At 35.5% G+C, this 16,971-nt stretch overlaps 1 protein-coding gene across 1 annotated transcript in view; it reads right to left on the reverse strand.

Moving 5' to 3' along the window:
• LOC127872175 (isoleucine--tRNA ligase, mitochondrial-like) overlaps positions 1–16,971 on the reverse strand; it is a 49,178-nt gene that overhangs the window by 24,766 nt on the left and 7,441 nt on the right. Inside the window, exons 4-12 of the mRNA XM_052415508.1 lie at positions 11,769–11,891; positions 11,279–11,432; positions 10,752–10,900; positions 9,025–9,074; positions 7,755–7,858; positions 7,443–7,527; positions 6,531–6,646; positions 5,584–5,750; positions 4,924–5,014 (exon numbers count right to left, since the gene is read on the reverse strand). Coding sequence (XP_052271468.1) covers positions 4,924–5,014; positions 5,584–5,750; positions 6,531–6,646; positions 7,443–7,527; positions 7,755–7,858; positions 9,025–9,074; positions 10,752–10,900; positions 11,279–11,432; positions 11,769–11,891 — 1,039 coding nt within the window. The remainder of the gene's footprint in view (positions 1–4,923; positions 5,015–5,583; positions 5,751–6,530; positions 6,647–7,442; positions 7,528–7,754; positions 7,859–9,024; positions 9,075–10,751; positions 10,901–11,278; positions 11,433–11,768; positions 11,892–16,971) is intronic.

The following is a 16,971-nucleotide window of genomic DNA, read 5'->3' on the forward strand; positions in this document are numbered from 1 at the left end:
GTTGCTTGTCGATGGGATGCCAAATAACGGCTTCAATTGAGTTGTGAATAATAATTAAGTTTCTGTGATCACAGTATGAACAGCCATTAAAATGTGTGATTGACTGAAATTGCGCAATGCAATACACACACTCTAAGAAAGGGTCCGAACTGTTGTTTGTCCATTAGGTGCCAATAAAGGGCTTCAATTGACTGGCGAATACTAATTAAGTTTCTGTGATCACAGTTTGAACAGACATTAAAATATGTTAATAAATTGCATTAAAAAGGTGCTGTCACCACAGAAAGGCTTTGAGATGTACTTTGCATGATTAATTGATGTGTTTCTTTTTATAAACGTACACGTTATCTTTACTTTAAAATTTCAAATAAACTTTAAATTTCATGACATGATGTTTTTCCTTATATTTGTTCTTGAATATTTAGTGCACTTTGCTTGCCTTATTTATATGTTTCTTTATACCCAACTCAACTCATCTCAGTTTATCAAGTAAATAAAGGCCGTTGGCCCAAAATACACAGTATTTTATCTAAACGTACATGCTATCGTTACATTATACTTTCAAATAAAAATAACATTCTATGACATGATGTTTTTCCTTCTTTTTGTGCCCGATTACAGTATCAGTCATAGTATTAGCTGACAGCGATACAATTATTCGATAGCAACATAAATAAACAGCCTCGTATTCAGCAAACGGATATAACTTACAAAACAATGGAAGTTAACACAGAACAAGTTTCACTCTTTTCTGATATATACTCACCTAAATAGGCTTTTTCAAAGCTACATTTTCTTTCTATTTCTCAACACAACAATTGTATTTTCAATTGTATTTCTGTGTCAATGTATATTTAATATCCCTACTGGATACGAAACTGAGTAATAGAAGTTAAATCAATTCAGCCGTTTTATGCGAATATTCAATTAAATAGATTTTCGAATATTCCAATAACGATATAGGTATTCGATGCAATCACTAATATTTACACAATTTTTAATGAAGAATAACAATTGTTTAACTTGGGTAGGGGCTTCATATGTTGTAAAAACCCAACATTAAATATATGATAAACTTATTATACATTCAACCCCAGGTTCTTTCTCATCATTTTGGGAATATTACCTACATCTATTATATATACAGGTTATCTTTCTTTAACATTATCGCTCAGATTCTTGCGAACTAGACTGTTCACATGTTTTCACAATATACATATAGAGAAAACTGCCCCACCCCCTGGCGGCCATATTTTTCCACCCATCATGACCATTTTCGAACTTGTCTGAGATATCTATAAAATCAATGTTAAGAAAATTTTTAATGATGATTGGGCAAAAAATTTGACTCCTACAGTGTTCACAAGCTTTTTTTACTATATAAATGTGTTTTCTGGATATGACAGTTGAGTTCGAAAATGGTAAAAAGATCGGTAAAAAAACATGGCCGCCAGGGGAAGTCATTTGTTTTTTTACTGATCCGAACCATTTTCAAACTCAACCGTCCTATCCAGAAAACACATGTTCTGACCAAATTTTCATGAAGATTGGACCAACAATGTGACTTCTAGAGTGTTCACATGTTTTCACTATATACATATAGAAAAAACTCCCCAGCCCCCTTGCAGCTATGTTTTTCACCGATCTGGACCATTTTCGAACTCCTCAATAAAACCAATGTTTTGACCAAGTTTTATGATGATTGGGCTAAAATTGTGACATCTAGAGTGTTCACAAGGTATCTCTATAGCCATATAAGGAATACTGCCCCGCCCCCTGGTGGCCATGTTTTTCAACGGACCCAAACCATTTTTGAACTCAACCAACATATCATTTAGACAAACATTTTGACAAAGTTACATGAAGATTGGGCATCAAATGTGACTTCTACAGTGTTCACAAGGTTTTTCTTATTTTTGACCTAGTGATCTAGTTTTGACCCATGTGGCCTCTGGAGTGTTCACAAGGCAAATGTTGACGGCACACGATGCACGACGGACAAAAGGCGATCACAAAAGCTCAAAATGAGCACATTGTGCTCAAGTGAGCTAAAAATGGGCCATGCTCTGTAAAAATGGGGTTTAAATCATGTGCGTAAAGTTTCGTCCCAGAATAGCTTGTGAGGTCCGCACAGGCTAATCAGGAAAGACAATTTCCACCTAAACTGGATTTTTGCTAAGAAGAGACTTTCTTAAAACGAACAAGAGATGTGTTCGTCAGAAACACAATGCTGTCCTACTGCGCCGCTTTGAAATAAAATTTCTTTTTATCATTTGGCAGGTATAGAAATAATCTCCCTTTAAAGCTTATTACTTCCCTTGGATTTTGTCCAATCCAACCAGGGTAGGGGGGGGGGGTCCTGTAGACAGTCAAAAATGACATCACTGACTGACAACCAAGGCCTGTGGTTTATCAAAGAGATCATAGCCAGAGTTCATCATGTATCTATAGACATAAGTCCACAGGTATGTAATGAACCCTACCATTCACAAATAAGTACAAGGAAAAAATGATAATTATATCATTTAAAAAAACCTTTGACAAATCAATCATTTGAGTTATAAATAATCAAAATAAAAAATCTGTACAGTAACTGTGAAAAGAACTTAAATTCTTGTTAAGGAAATATGTAATCTGAGATTTATAATAATATAAATTACTTCCCTTGAAAATAATTGTCTCTAACAAATGTCTATTTTTAGTAGCAAATAATTAAAAGCCACTACCGTGACTGTAGATTCACCACTCAAAATGTGCAGCTCTGAGACAAAATTTCAGTATATCATTTGGCAGGTTTAGAAATTATCTCCCTTTTAAAGCTTATTACTTCCCTTGGATTGTACTTTTTGAATTTTGACCTTGAAGGATGACCCTGACCTTTCATCACTCAAATTGTGCAGCTTCATGAGATACACATGCATGCCAAATATCAAGTTGCTTTCTTCAATATTGCAAAAGTTATGGCGAATGTTTAAGGTTTCTGACGGACCAACAGACAGACAGACAAACGGACTGACAGTTCAACTGCTATATGCCACCCTACCGGGGGCATAAAAACGTTACATGTAAATATTGGGAATACGTGCAGTTAAAGTGGTAAACAAGAGATGTGTTTGTCACAATGCCCCCTACTGCGCCACATTGAAATAAAATTTCTATATATCATTTGACAGGTATAGAAAACATCTCCCTTTAAGGTAATTACTTCCCTTGAATTTTGTCCAATCCAATCGGGGGGGGGGGGGGGGGGGGGGGGGTCTCACAGTCAATTATGACCATGTCAGACATCACTGACAACCAAGGCCTCTGGTTTAAAAGAGATCATAGAAAGAGTTGATCATGTATTTATGGACATAAGTCCCCAGGTATGTAATGAACATTAAAGTAATTATAATTATATCATTTAAAAAAAATAATTGTAAAATCAATCATTTGGGTTATAAATAATCAAAATAATAAACCTGTACAGTAACTGTGAAAAGAACTTCAATTCTTGGTAAGGAAATCTATAATATGCGATTTATAATTATATAAATTACTTCCCTTGAAAATAATTGTCTGTAAAAAATCTCTATTTTTAGTAGCAAATAATTAAAAGCCACTACTGTGACTGTAGATTCACCACTCAAAATGTGCAGCTCCATGAGATACACATGCATGCCAATTATATAACATGGCTATGTTCAATATTGAATAATTTTCTCCCTTTTTAAAGCTTATTACTTCCCTTAAATCTTTATTTTTTACCGTAGACCATAAAGGATGACCTTGACCTTTTACCACGATGTGTTTGTCAGAAACACAATGCCGCCTACTGCGCCGCTTTGATTTATTTAACAAAAATATATCAGTTGGAAGGTCAGATAATTATGTCCATTTAAAGCTTATTACTTCCCTTGGATTTGTTTTTTCGACCCTGTGACCTAGTTTTTGACCCGGCATGACCCATATTCGAACTTGACCTAGATATTGTCTAGATACAACTTCTGACCAAGTTTCATAAAGAACGGATGAAAACTATTTGAATTAGAGAGCGGACACGAAAAGTGTGCCAGACTGACAGTGCGAAAACTATATACCCCCTTTTCTTCAAAAGGGGGCATAAAAATACCATAAACGCAAAAAGTGTCCCCCTTGATTAGACTGTGCAGTTTGCACAGGCTAAACTTGGACGACACTTTGCCCACATGCATTAAACCCCCTTTTCGCAGAGCACGGCCCAAGTATATATTTTAACTGACTGAATTCATTGGTTGCATTACTTTGTCATTATATCATTGATTCAGTATTACTGTGCCAATGTTGCATGGCTATATGCATACTAAGCATACAATATGTGAATATTTAAAATTCCTACCACTGTAAGCGTTTTTTAAGAACCAAATTAACATAATCAAGCAATGAAAGAACTGATCCTAACAGGTTAGCACATATAGTCACCATACTATCATACTCTGCCAGTCTGTCTGTCCGTCACACTTTTCTGGATCCTGCGATAACTTAAAAAGTTCTTAATATTTTTTCATGAAACTTGTAACATGGATAGATGGCAATATGGACATTATGCACGTCATTTCATTTTGTTCCTACGTCAAAAATTGTGGTTGCTATGGCAACAAAAATAAAAATAAAATAAAAATCTGAAAATGGTGGAATTTCTGACAATGGTGGAGCCGGTAGGGGACCATATTGCTTGACAAGAGCCTTGTTTAAATATGTTTTTAGAAGAGTTACATACCGGTCAAATATCACTATACAATATTCACTTTTTATTCAATAAAAATCTGAAATTTCACAAAGATTGTACTCTCCTTAGTGCTTACTTGTTGACAAAAGGTGTAACTATTAAGCATTTTGTTTCAAAAGAATTACTGTACCTATAATGCAGTTGTTTAACTAACTAATCTGTTAACATACACCCACCTATATCCTCCACTTCTTTTCCAACTGGTTTACCAACAAGATCCTGACCAGCATTATCAGTATAGCAAGAGTTGTCATCGAGAAATACTTCCTGAAATATAATGATTGCATGTAATTTCAGAATAATATTTCAAAAAACTCTTTAAATTTGTAAGAAAACAAATGCTGTTTTAATGATGTAGACATGCGCTATACAAGAAAGAAATGCCTCGGTTTTAATCAATAAAAGCCTGTGCTAAAAATTGATGGCTGAATTATACCTAGCCACAAATGAAAAAAATCAATGTCACAGACAGGACCACAGTCTTACAATGTAAATCTGATCACAGGCTTACAATGTAAATCTGATCACAGGCTTACAATGTAAATCTGATCACAGGCTTACAATGTCAATCTGATCACAGGCTTACAATGTCAATCTGATCACAGGCTTACAATGTCAATCTGATTACAGGCTTACAATGTCAATTTGATCACAGGCTTACAATGTCAATTTGAACACAGGCTTACAATGTCAATCTGATCACAGGCTTACAATGTCAATCTGATCACAGGCTTACAATGTCAATTTGATCACAGGCTTACAATGTCAATCTGATCACAGGCTTACAATGTCAATCTGATCACAGGCTTACAATGTCAATCTGATCACAGGCTTACAATGTCAATCTGATGAGATTTTGCCAGTTGAAAATCATCATGGCCGTGTGAGGGCGCTGTGTGGACCAATCCTGTGCCTTTGTTTGCGGTCACATGACCTCCAGCCAGGAATGGCAGCTCTTCATTGGTCAACGGATGCTCATAGGTTACTCCATGCAAATCTGATCCTGTAATCAAACAACAAAACTATTATCAAAGACGCGTCAAAGTCTATGTGCATTCTAACCAGGAAGATGGATTGCATATTCATGTACAGAACTGACCAAATCGAGCATGGACAATTTGCATACTGCAGGGATGGTAATACATTTTTTTCTAAGATTTGACCTGGTGACCTAGTTTTTGAAAGTAAGGCCCAGATATCAGCCTAGATATTTTCAATATAAACATTCTAAGCAAGTTTCATCAAGATTGAATGAAAAAGATTTGACCTCTAGTGTGATAAGGAGCTAAAAGTTGATAACACAGAAGCAAGGACACCTAGATGGACACCGGATCACAATAGCTCCGCATCAGCACTTTGTACTAAGGTGATCTTAAACATTATGTGCATATACATGTATTTCAATGGTAATTGATTAATAAGGCTTTACTTACAACAAGTGATTGCCAAGCAATATGGTCCCCTACCAGTGAAACTCCACCATTGTCAGATTTTTTTTCTAAATTTTTATATTTGTTGCCATAGCAACCAGAATTTTTGATGTAGGACAAAATGAAATGGCGTGCATAATCTCCATATTGCCATCTATCCATGTTTTAAGTGTCATGAAAAAATATAAGTTATAGCAGGATCCTGAAAAGTGTGACGGACAGACTGACTGACTGACACACAGAACGCAAACCATAAGTCCCCTCTGGTTTCACCGGTAGGGGACAATTAAGCAGCATATAAACACTGTTTTATAAATACTTTTTTGACATTGAGTACAAAAACAAGTCTTTACCCATAAATGATCCAACATTTTGCAGTTTTTTTCCAAGGATAGATTGAAGCTTTTCCACAAAGCTATCCTCACAAAGGTACATATCACTGCTGTCTTCTTCCTCCATGCACATATACCTGCAGTAAGTTTGTTTGGAATAACATTTTCAACAGTATTTCAATCATATCATAGCTGTCAATAAATTATCCTTTACCGCTAAGATACGTATTTTGACCCATTTGTAGTCCCTTAGAAAGTACATTTAATTAAATACCTAAAAAAAAAAAAAAAAAAAAAAAAATTCTTATTATATTCAAGTTTTAAAGGTTTCAGTTCCAATCCTTAGATACTGATGAGCAGCAAACAGCATAAAACCTTAACAGACTGCCAGTTACTCGCAGGCTGTTCTGGTTTTATGCTGGTTGCAAAAGCCATTTTCACTTTGCTTCCGATGGGCAAACGGCTAAACTACTTATACTTTTCCTGGGGTAGCTGGTTTACCAATACTAAGTGCATATTCTTATACCTGTAACTGACAACTACCCTACTTGAAACAGATGATAGGGGAAAATGGCAATAGAATAAATTTCATGACAAAGCCCGAACAAGTAACATAACCAGGCAGGGAAGCGATCCAGCGTGTGTATTATAGCTGTAGAATGCTCAGAAAAACACTCAAATAATGTGTGCATTTTGCTTCAATACCCAAATCTCTTACATCCTTTACTCTATTGAAAAAAACAAATGGAAACAAATAGCATATTTGTTTTTGAATATTTGTCATTTAAGTTTTTGAGTACCGGTATTTGATATTGGGGAGGGCATCACAGTCCATTTCATGATCTGGTTGGTTAAAACTTGCATGGCTCAAATTTCAGGTTTTCTCAGTCTTCTCAATTTTGTGCTGCTATAATCTCATGTAAATTGCTGTACCTTATATTCTCTGAGTATGCCACAGCCTGAGTGGCAGGTAATGTCCAAGGAGTTGTGGTCCAGATAACAGCAAATACCCGTTTGTCTGGGCAGAAAACAAATTGTTGTGTGAATTATGTAATAAACTCAGTGAATTTTAGATAAATCTAATTTTAGGAGGATTAACTAAAGCTTTACTTTCATTTTCGGCATCGCCCTACATAAAAGCAGAGCAATACATATATTTCAAGTGACAAATTTGTTTCATTTCTATTTTGAAAAGAAAATAATAATAATAATAATACAGAATTCTGATTCACCATTGATATATACCAGTGTTAATGAAGGCAGGTTTGACCCTCAACAGGAGTCGAACATACACAGACGTGCTCACATGGCTGCTGTTGTACTCTAACTCAGACTCAGCAAGGGCAGTCCTGTAACAAACATGCAGTTCCCATTAACACTTTACCACTTAGATACGTATTTAACCCTTTACCACTTAGATATGTATTTAACCCTTTACCACTTAGATATGTATTTAACCCTTTACCACTTAGGTACATATTGAACCCTTTACCACTTAGATACGTATATTGACCATTCAGATATGCATTTTGACCTCTTAGATATGTATTTTGACCACTTAGATATGTATTTTGACCACTTAGATACATATTTTCACGCATTTGTAGTACCTTACAAAGTAAACTTTAAATAAAGACCTTTCTCACTCGCAGGCTGTTATGGTTTTATGCTGTTTGCAAATAGCCATTTTCATTTTGCTTCTGAGTGGGAAAGGGTTAAAGGAATCATTGTGTACATTGGTATATACAAGCATAATGTATTGACATTCAAAGATCCTTTTTGTTCATAAATTATTGACATTTCAGCAATGAACCATATTTATACATTCTATGAAGGTTGGAAATGATGTAGTTACTGGTTCCATCATAAAAATCTTCTTGATAAGAAATAATAATTTTATACCATTGAATGCACAATTCAGCAATAATATATATATTGAAATGATAAATAAGACAACAAACAAGAGGGTCAAAGGTCCTAGATTGCTAACTTACAACTAGGGATCTACCCAAACTAAAAAAAAATGTGTTAGACCCTGATGCTTATTGTGCTTAGGTGAGCTGTAAACACCATATCTAATATCAGGGTTTTTTCTCCACTTTTTGGAAAGATAGCCCATGGCTTTGGAATTGGGAATTTTATCGGCATTTTCATGAAATTGGGAAAATAAATTCATTAGCCTTTTTTTTTCCACACGAAAAGTCCACTGATTAGGGAAATACTAAGTTATACATAACTCTTTATAATCATTCAAATTAAAAGAACACAATCATATAATACTTTGTCAGATGTAATTGAATTAAAATTGAGATAATAAACGCATAAGACACTTCTTTCTAAAAAATATTAATTGGGAATTTTTTGCCACATTTTGGGAAAAAAGTATACTTTTTGGGATTGGGAACATAGCCGAATTTCGGCTATAAAATCGGGCCAAAAAAAAACCTGAATATAATTCTTAAAGTTTTTTATAAAGGACCTTATTTAATATATTTATTTGTAAACAATATAAAACCTTGAAGATGGTGACCAATACACAGGCATCACATCTTGGTAGATATAGCCCTGCAGAGAAAACATCATCGTGTTCATTAATACTAACTACAAATACAAAGGTACAGGACTTACAGGGTGTTAAGTTTCAACACAGTAAGATGTGTATTTTATACCATACTTGTTCAAACCAGATGAAGCCATTAAGATGTATATAATTATGCTTAATTTTCCGGACAAAGCAAATACAAATGAAATTGCATAAAATAATATAAATTCTGTCATAATTATATAACAGAATAACATTAATCAACATCTTTCATGTGTTTGTCAGAAACAGATGGCTACCCTTCTGCGCCCCTTTGAAGCTATATATTTGACCTTTGACCTTGAAGGATGACCTTTCACCACTCAAAATGTGCAGCTCCATGAGATACACATGCATGCCAAATATGAAGTTGCTATCTTCAATATTGCAAAAGTTATAGCAAAATGTTAAAGTTGGGGCAAACAAACAAACCAACAGACAGGGCAAAAACAATATGTCCCCCACTATAGTGGGTGGGGGACATAAAAATTCAACACAATACCTCCATCCAGCCAGGAATTATTCAGTTGAAACTGTCATTCTATTTTAAGTTAGAGTAACCTTGACACAACCAGCCCCAAATACAAACCTAAGCAAGGTTGTCATGCAAGCTTATAATATCCAAAGTTTCATGAAGGTTTGTCAACAAAAAGTAAGGTTATCAGGTAGAAACTACCTACAGTCGAAACCCGATGGCTCGAACTCGCTTGGCTTGAATTTCCGGTTGGCTCGAACTCTCATCAAAGCACCGATTTTGTATTGCTATATATTCATATAAAATTTTGTTGGAAGGCTCAAATTCGCGAGGCTCGAATTATCCGATGGCTCGAGCTGTTTTCACAGTCCCGGTGACAATTTTCACACGTTCTTTTGTTCGGATGGCTCGAACTCGGTTCAGATCGCATAAACTGTTAATCGATTAGAACCGCTTGATTAAAGGCACTCAATAATTAATTTAACACCGGTTGCAAAAATGTTGTAAACTTAATCATTAATTGATTTGGGTAAAAGATGACATTTTGTATTAATGTAATCAGAAATATCTCGAGAAGTGCGAAAACTCACAGCATGTTGAATCTCAACTGGATGTAGTAGAAAGCTTTGTTTGTCAACAACAGCTAAGGAACGCAACACAGACTAAATACATTAATAAATGTATTACTGTCTCATATGTAAATGATATGTTTATAGTGCTGATGCATGTTTTGATCCTTCGTGCTCTCTGTAACCAAAAAATGTGCTAAAACGTGCTGATATAATTTACTATATGATATTTGTTTTATTGTATTTGTTACTGTTTAAAAATATTGGTAAATAAAAGTATTAAGTATATATTTTGTTCTTATTAATTCAAAAGCACAAAGTAGTATGAAGTAGTAAGGAGTTTAAGCGATATGTGTACTCTTCAACTGGTAAAAATGTACTGCTGGTCTTCCGGATGGCTCAAACTTGTGTTGGCGGTCCCGCTGAGTACGAGCCATGAGGTTTTGACTGTATTTGATGCTGCACACCTGCCAACCCACCACACCAACCAGCCTGCGCTGCGTACCCCAATCTAATAACAAGGATTTTCAACTTTGATGAAAACTTGATTTAATTTTTTAAATGTAATTCTTCATCAGACATAAGTACTTTATTGCACATTATTTAAGTCAATGAACCTTCTCTAAAAGTTGCATGAAAACTTCCAGCTGTGTTGCCTCGTATTCTGGGTGGAATGTGCAATATGGGGCAGTCCAGTCGGCCATCACCCCCCATCGGCTAAAGCACTTCATCTGAGCCTGAATGGAGCTCTCTGCAAACTTCTTGGCTAAAAGTGTAACAGGCTGATTCATCACAGGACTATTTATGACGTGTGTCTCTAAATAATTTGTTGAGGATAATAATATTATTAATTTAAATGTATGTTAAAATATGTTTATTTTAAGAAATCTTTTTTGTGAGCTACCTAAATGATCTACATTGTATTGTCAACTCTCTGTTTTTGGAATGATGCCATGTACATGCATATAATGGTAAATTTGGATACATGTAACAAATATCAATGGCTTTTCATACATACACATTTCCAAATTAATTAGATGTCATATATATATGAAGAGCAATGACTTTGCAGCATCAATATAATGAGGTATTATTTTGAACTATATCTCATGCTGTCCCTGACCTTTATACCAGTCAGCCATACCTTCCTCCCTGACCTGGACTGGTGTCAACCTCAGCTGGCCCCTGCCCTGAAGTGCCTTCAGTTCTATGGGCAGCCCGTGGCAGTCCCAGCCAGGGATATAGTGGACACGGTCTCCACGGAGCACGTGGTAACGATTAATGATGTCCTTCAATATCTGAAGTGTTCAGTAAGACAAAGTTGATTAATCTGATGTCAGGTTATGCTAGTTTTCATAATTTAACATTACAAAGTCTCTTAAAACAAAGCAATGTTAAGAGTCTTAACAATACAAAGAGAATTTTTCCTCATCACAATTTAAATTTCCTTGATTTAACTATATATTAAATAGATTAAACTGATATTTTTTATTTGGCTTATCATAACATGATTGTTTTTTTATTTGCTCATTCGTAGTTGCCTTAAATTGCTAATTTGGGGTTAATCCAGTTGTGTATGTATTAAAACAAAAGGAACCAAATTCCTAGAGAAGGACTGGTTGAAATACAATCACCTTGTTAATAGCATGTCCTACATGAGGGGCTCCATTTGCATATGGGGGACCATCATGAAGAACAAACTCAGGTCCAGTGTTGTTCCTCAACTGCCAGTCATACAGACCAGCAAATCCACATATCTGGAATTAAAATAATACTTGGTGTATTTACAGAAAAAAAAAGTTGCATGCATTCCAAAAAAAATAGCTCTATGTTTGACGCATCCAAATTACATAATTTAAGGTTAGAAATCATCTGGCCAATAAAAACAATAATGAACAAGAGGGCCATGATGGCCCTGTATCGCTCCACTGCTGAAAAAAGGCTGAAACAAATATTCTCGGCATGTGCAAATACTTAAATATAGGCCCTATTTAAGCACATGTACACTTTTGTGACCCCCTTGGCTGGGTCAAATTTAACCCCAGGGGCATAATTTGAGCAAACTTTGTAGAGGACTACTATATCTCACTACATACAAAATGTGTCCTAGAGTTAAGGACAAGAACATTTTAAAAGTTTTCACAAAATAAGCAAGATATAAGCGTATATAATGTTCAATTTTGTGACCCGCGGGTCAGGGTCAAATTTGACCATAAGGGCATAATTTGAACAAACTTGGTAGAGGACTATAAGATGTTACTGCATACCAAATTTGGTAGCCATAGTCCGAATGGTTTTCGACAAGAAGATTTTTAAAGATTTCACAAAATAGGCGCTTTATAAGCGTTTATTCAAATTTGTAACCCCCCGGGGCAGGGTCAAAGTTGACCCCAGAGGCATTATTTGAACAAATTTGGTACAGGTTTATTAGATGTCACTACATACCAAATTTGGTAGCCCTTGGCCCAATTGCTATGGACAGAAAGATTTTTAAAGTTTTCACAAAATAGGCCCCATATAAGCGTATGTTCAGTTTTGTGACCCCACGGGCAGGGTCAAATTTGACCCAAGGGGCATAATTTGAACAAACTTGGTAGAGAACTATTAGATGTCACTACATACCAAATTTGGTAGCCCTATTCCTTATGGTTAAGGACAAAAAGATTTTTAAAGTTTTCACAAAATAGGCACTATATAAGCATATAATCGATTTTGTGGCCCCCAGGGCAGGGTCAAATATGACCCCTGGGGAATAATCGAAACAAACTAAGTAGAGGACTATACAATGTCACTGCATACCAAATTGTGTAGCCCTAGGCCTAATGGTTATGGACAAGAATTTTTTTTAAGTTTTCACAAAATAGGCATTATATAAGCATATGTTCAATTTTGTGACCCCCGGGGCAGGGTCAAATTTGACCCCAGGGATAAAATTTGAACAAATTTGGTAGAGGACTATAAGATGTCACTACATACCAAATTGATAGCCCTAGGCCGGATGGTAATGGACAAAAAGATTTTTGAAGTTTTCACAAAATAGGCCTTATATAAGCATATGTTCAATTTTGTGACTCCCTGGGGCAGGGTAAAATTTGACCCCAGGGATAAAATTTGAAAAATTTTGGGAGAGGACTATTATTTGTCACTACATACCAAATTTGATAGCCCTAGGCCCGATGGTTATGGACAAAAAGATTTTTAAAGTTTTCACAAAATAGGCCTTATATAAGCATATGTTCAATTTTGTGACCCCCCGGGGCACGGTCAAATTTGACCCCAGGGGCATATTTTGAACAAACTTGGTAAAGAACTATAAGATGTCACTACATATCAAATTTGGTAGCTCTAGGCCCAATGGTTATGGACAAAGAGATTTTTAAAGTTTTCACAAAATAAGCCCTTTATAAGCATATATTCAATTTTGTGACCCCCGGGGCAGTTTCAAATTTGACCCCAGGGGCATAATTTGAACAAACTAAGAATAGAACTATTACATGTCACTACGTATCAAATTTGGTAGCCCTATGCCATACGGTTATGGACAAGTAGATTTTAAAAGTTTTCACAAAATAAGCCCTTTATAAGCATATATTCAATTTTGTGACCCCCGGGGCAGTTTCAAATTTGACCCCAGGGGCATAATTTGAACAAACTAAGAATAGAACTATTACATGTCACTACATATCAAATTTGGTAGCCCTATGCCATACGGTTATGGACAAGTAGATTTTTAAAGTTTTCCCACAATAGGCCTTATATAAGCATATGCTCAATTTTGTGACCCTCGGGGCAGGGTCAAACTTGACCCCAGGGGCATAATTTGAACAAACTTGGTAGAGGACTATAAGATGTCACTACATACCAAATTTGGTAGCCCTAGGCCCAATGGTTATGGACAAAAAGATTTTTAAAGTTTTCACAAAAAAAGCCCTTTATAAGCATATATTCAATTTTGTGACCCCCAGGGCAGTTTCAAATTTGATGCCAGGGGCATAATTTGAACAAACTAAGAAGAGAACTAATACATGTCACTACATACCAAATTTGGTAGCCCTATGCCATACAGTTATGGACAAGAAGCTTTTTTAAGTTTTCACAAAATAGGCCTTATATAAGCATATGTTCAATTTTGTGACCCTCGGGGCAGAGTCAAACTTGACCCCAGGGACATAATTTGAGCAAACTTGGTAGAGGACTATAAGATGTCACTACATACCAAATTTGGTAGCCCTAGGCCCAATGGATATGGACATTAAGATTTTTAAAGTTTTCACAAAATAAGCACTTTATAAGCATATATTCAATTTTGTGACCCCCGGGGCAGTTTCAAATTTGACACCAGGGGCATAATTTTAACAAACTAAGAAGAGAACTATAACATGTCACTACATACCAAATTTGGTAACCCTATGCCATACGGTTATGGACAAGTAGATTTTTAAAGTTTTCACAAAAAAGGCCTTATATAAGCATATGTTCAATTTTGTGACCCTCGGGGCAGGGTCAAACTTGACCCCAGGGGCATAATTTTAACAAACTTGGTAGAGGACTATAAAATGCCACTACATACCAAATTTGGTAGCTCTAGGCCCAATGGTTATGGACGAAATGATTTGTAAAGTTTTCACAAAATAGACCCTATATAAGCATATGTTCAATTTTGTGACCCCCGGGGCAGGGTCAAATTTGACCCCAGGGGCATAATTTGAACATATTTGGTAGAGGACTATAAGATGTCTCTACATACCAAATTTGATAGCCCTAGGCTCAATGGTTATGGATGTAAAGATTTTGAAAGTTTTCACAAAATAGGCCTTATATAAGCAAATTTTCAATTGTGTGACCCCCTGGGCAGGGTCAAATTTGACCCCAGGGGCATAATTTGAACAAATTTTAAAGAGGTTCACTCCAGGAACATTCCTGAGAAATTTCATCAGAACTGGACCAGTAGTTTAGGAGAAGAAGATGTTTAAAAGAAAAGTTAACGCACGGACGCACGCACGGACGCACGAACGACGGACACAGGACCATGACATAAGCCCCGCTGGCCTTTGGCCAGTGGAGGTAAAAACTATTGAACACCACTCATCAAATCACTATTATTTGGAATTATTTCTTTATCAAACTAAAATATACATTGTTTATTGAAATTGTCTAGCTCTTTTTCAGCTCAATTTTGAACTATATAAATAATCCCAGCGACACTTTGTGCAACTACCATGTAGTCAGCAGTGTTTATTTCTAAGGTGTACCTCAGCCCATGTGGTCTTTTAAAGTAGTCCTTGCACAGTTACTTTCTGGCATTCAATTATTTTCTGCCTGACCAATTCAGTTATGAATCGATGGTAGGTATTTGTTATTCCAACAATGTTCATTTAATATTATGGTGAATGCAAATTTTATTTTATATTAACTGGTTCTAATTTTATCATTTTTATAATATTTTCCATGCTTTCAGATCATCTTAAAAGGACATGCTGTTGTTATTTTGTCTAAGTTATCTCTATAACACAAACGGACGATAAACAGTGCACACACATCTCGACCTGTGCGCTCAGACAAACTCTTGTTAAACATGAATGGGTTTTGTTTATTTCAAACTTGTGATACAAAAGCTATAACCTAATTTTGAACAAGAAATATCTTTAAAAAAGATAAACGGCGTTGATAGTTCAATGAATGAGATCAATGATAGCGAATGTCTTTTTCTGTGCAGTTCTTAGCTGCATCACACGCAGTAAGGGATGTTACGCGGAGTTTTCTCGGCTTATTTTACATTATTACATATTGCTGGTCATAAACCTCTAGATACAAAACAGAAAACCAAAAGAAGAATGGAAGTTAAACTAAAACATATGAGTCAACCGGCATCATGCGAAGTATCCGTATTTATAGGCGCATTCTTCGAACAAACCTGTTTTAGTGGTTTGTCGGACATTGCTATATGATTTGATTATTAACAGTTTCGAGAATCATCGCGCTCATGCTTAATACAATAGTCAATATGGTGGAATAATTATTGTTAAATTAATCTAAAATAATATTTATCATTGTATTGTTGAAAACACATTAATAATCTATTATTGACATATCTTAATTATATTGCTGAATATCTTCATTTAACATATTTTTATTCTAAAGAAAATTCCAGGTCACCTAGTTCACGGATAGAGTCTTTATTATATAACGATTATTTTACTGGCTGCGAACTCTGGTGATGAACTGTATATAAACTCTGACTTTCACACACTGGACGCGAATTGACCCGAAACCTCGCGGGTTGAAATGCAATGCATTAAAGTGAGGCCTCGCTTCCACTGCTCTTTATACTTTTACATGTTAACATGTTGACATGAATATGGAAGTAAGTACTAAATATGAGAACATAGCCTTAAGTATAAACGCTTTTGCGCTGGTAATTCTCTGAAAATAAAAGGTGCACGCACAAACTGTATTTATGTCGAGAATTGATTGTAAAACTGTTCTATCTATTGAGCCTTTTCATTAAAGATAAAATTGTTTCATGCAGTATCACAGTGTTACAAAGACGCGGATATGTTTCCAATGTTTTGGTGTTATATTCAAATCAGCCAATGGAATAAATGAAGTGTATTCATTCGTACCTAGCCGCGGGAAATTTTATTTGAATGTTATTGGACACTTACAAAGGTCAGGTCAGGTGAAAAGCTGGCTTAATACAGCACGCTGAAAATGAGCTGTGTCTTAAATTATGTAATATCCTCGATGTATGTTGATTCGCGGTGTTAATGTTTTGTATTATAATTAGCAACAAACAAACAATAAAGCATTGTATAACTTACCTTGTTGAAAGAAACC

This window comes from Dreissena polymorpha, chromosome 3 (assembly GCF_020536995.1).
Source record: "Dreissena polymorpha isolate Duluth1 chromosome 3, UMN_Dpol_1.0, whole genome shotgun sequence".
Lineage (NCBI taxonomy): Eukaryota > Metazoa > Mollusca > Bivalvia > Myida > Dreissenidae > Dreissena > Dreissena polymorpha.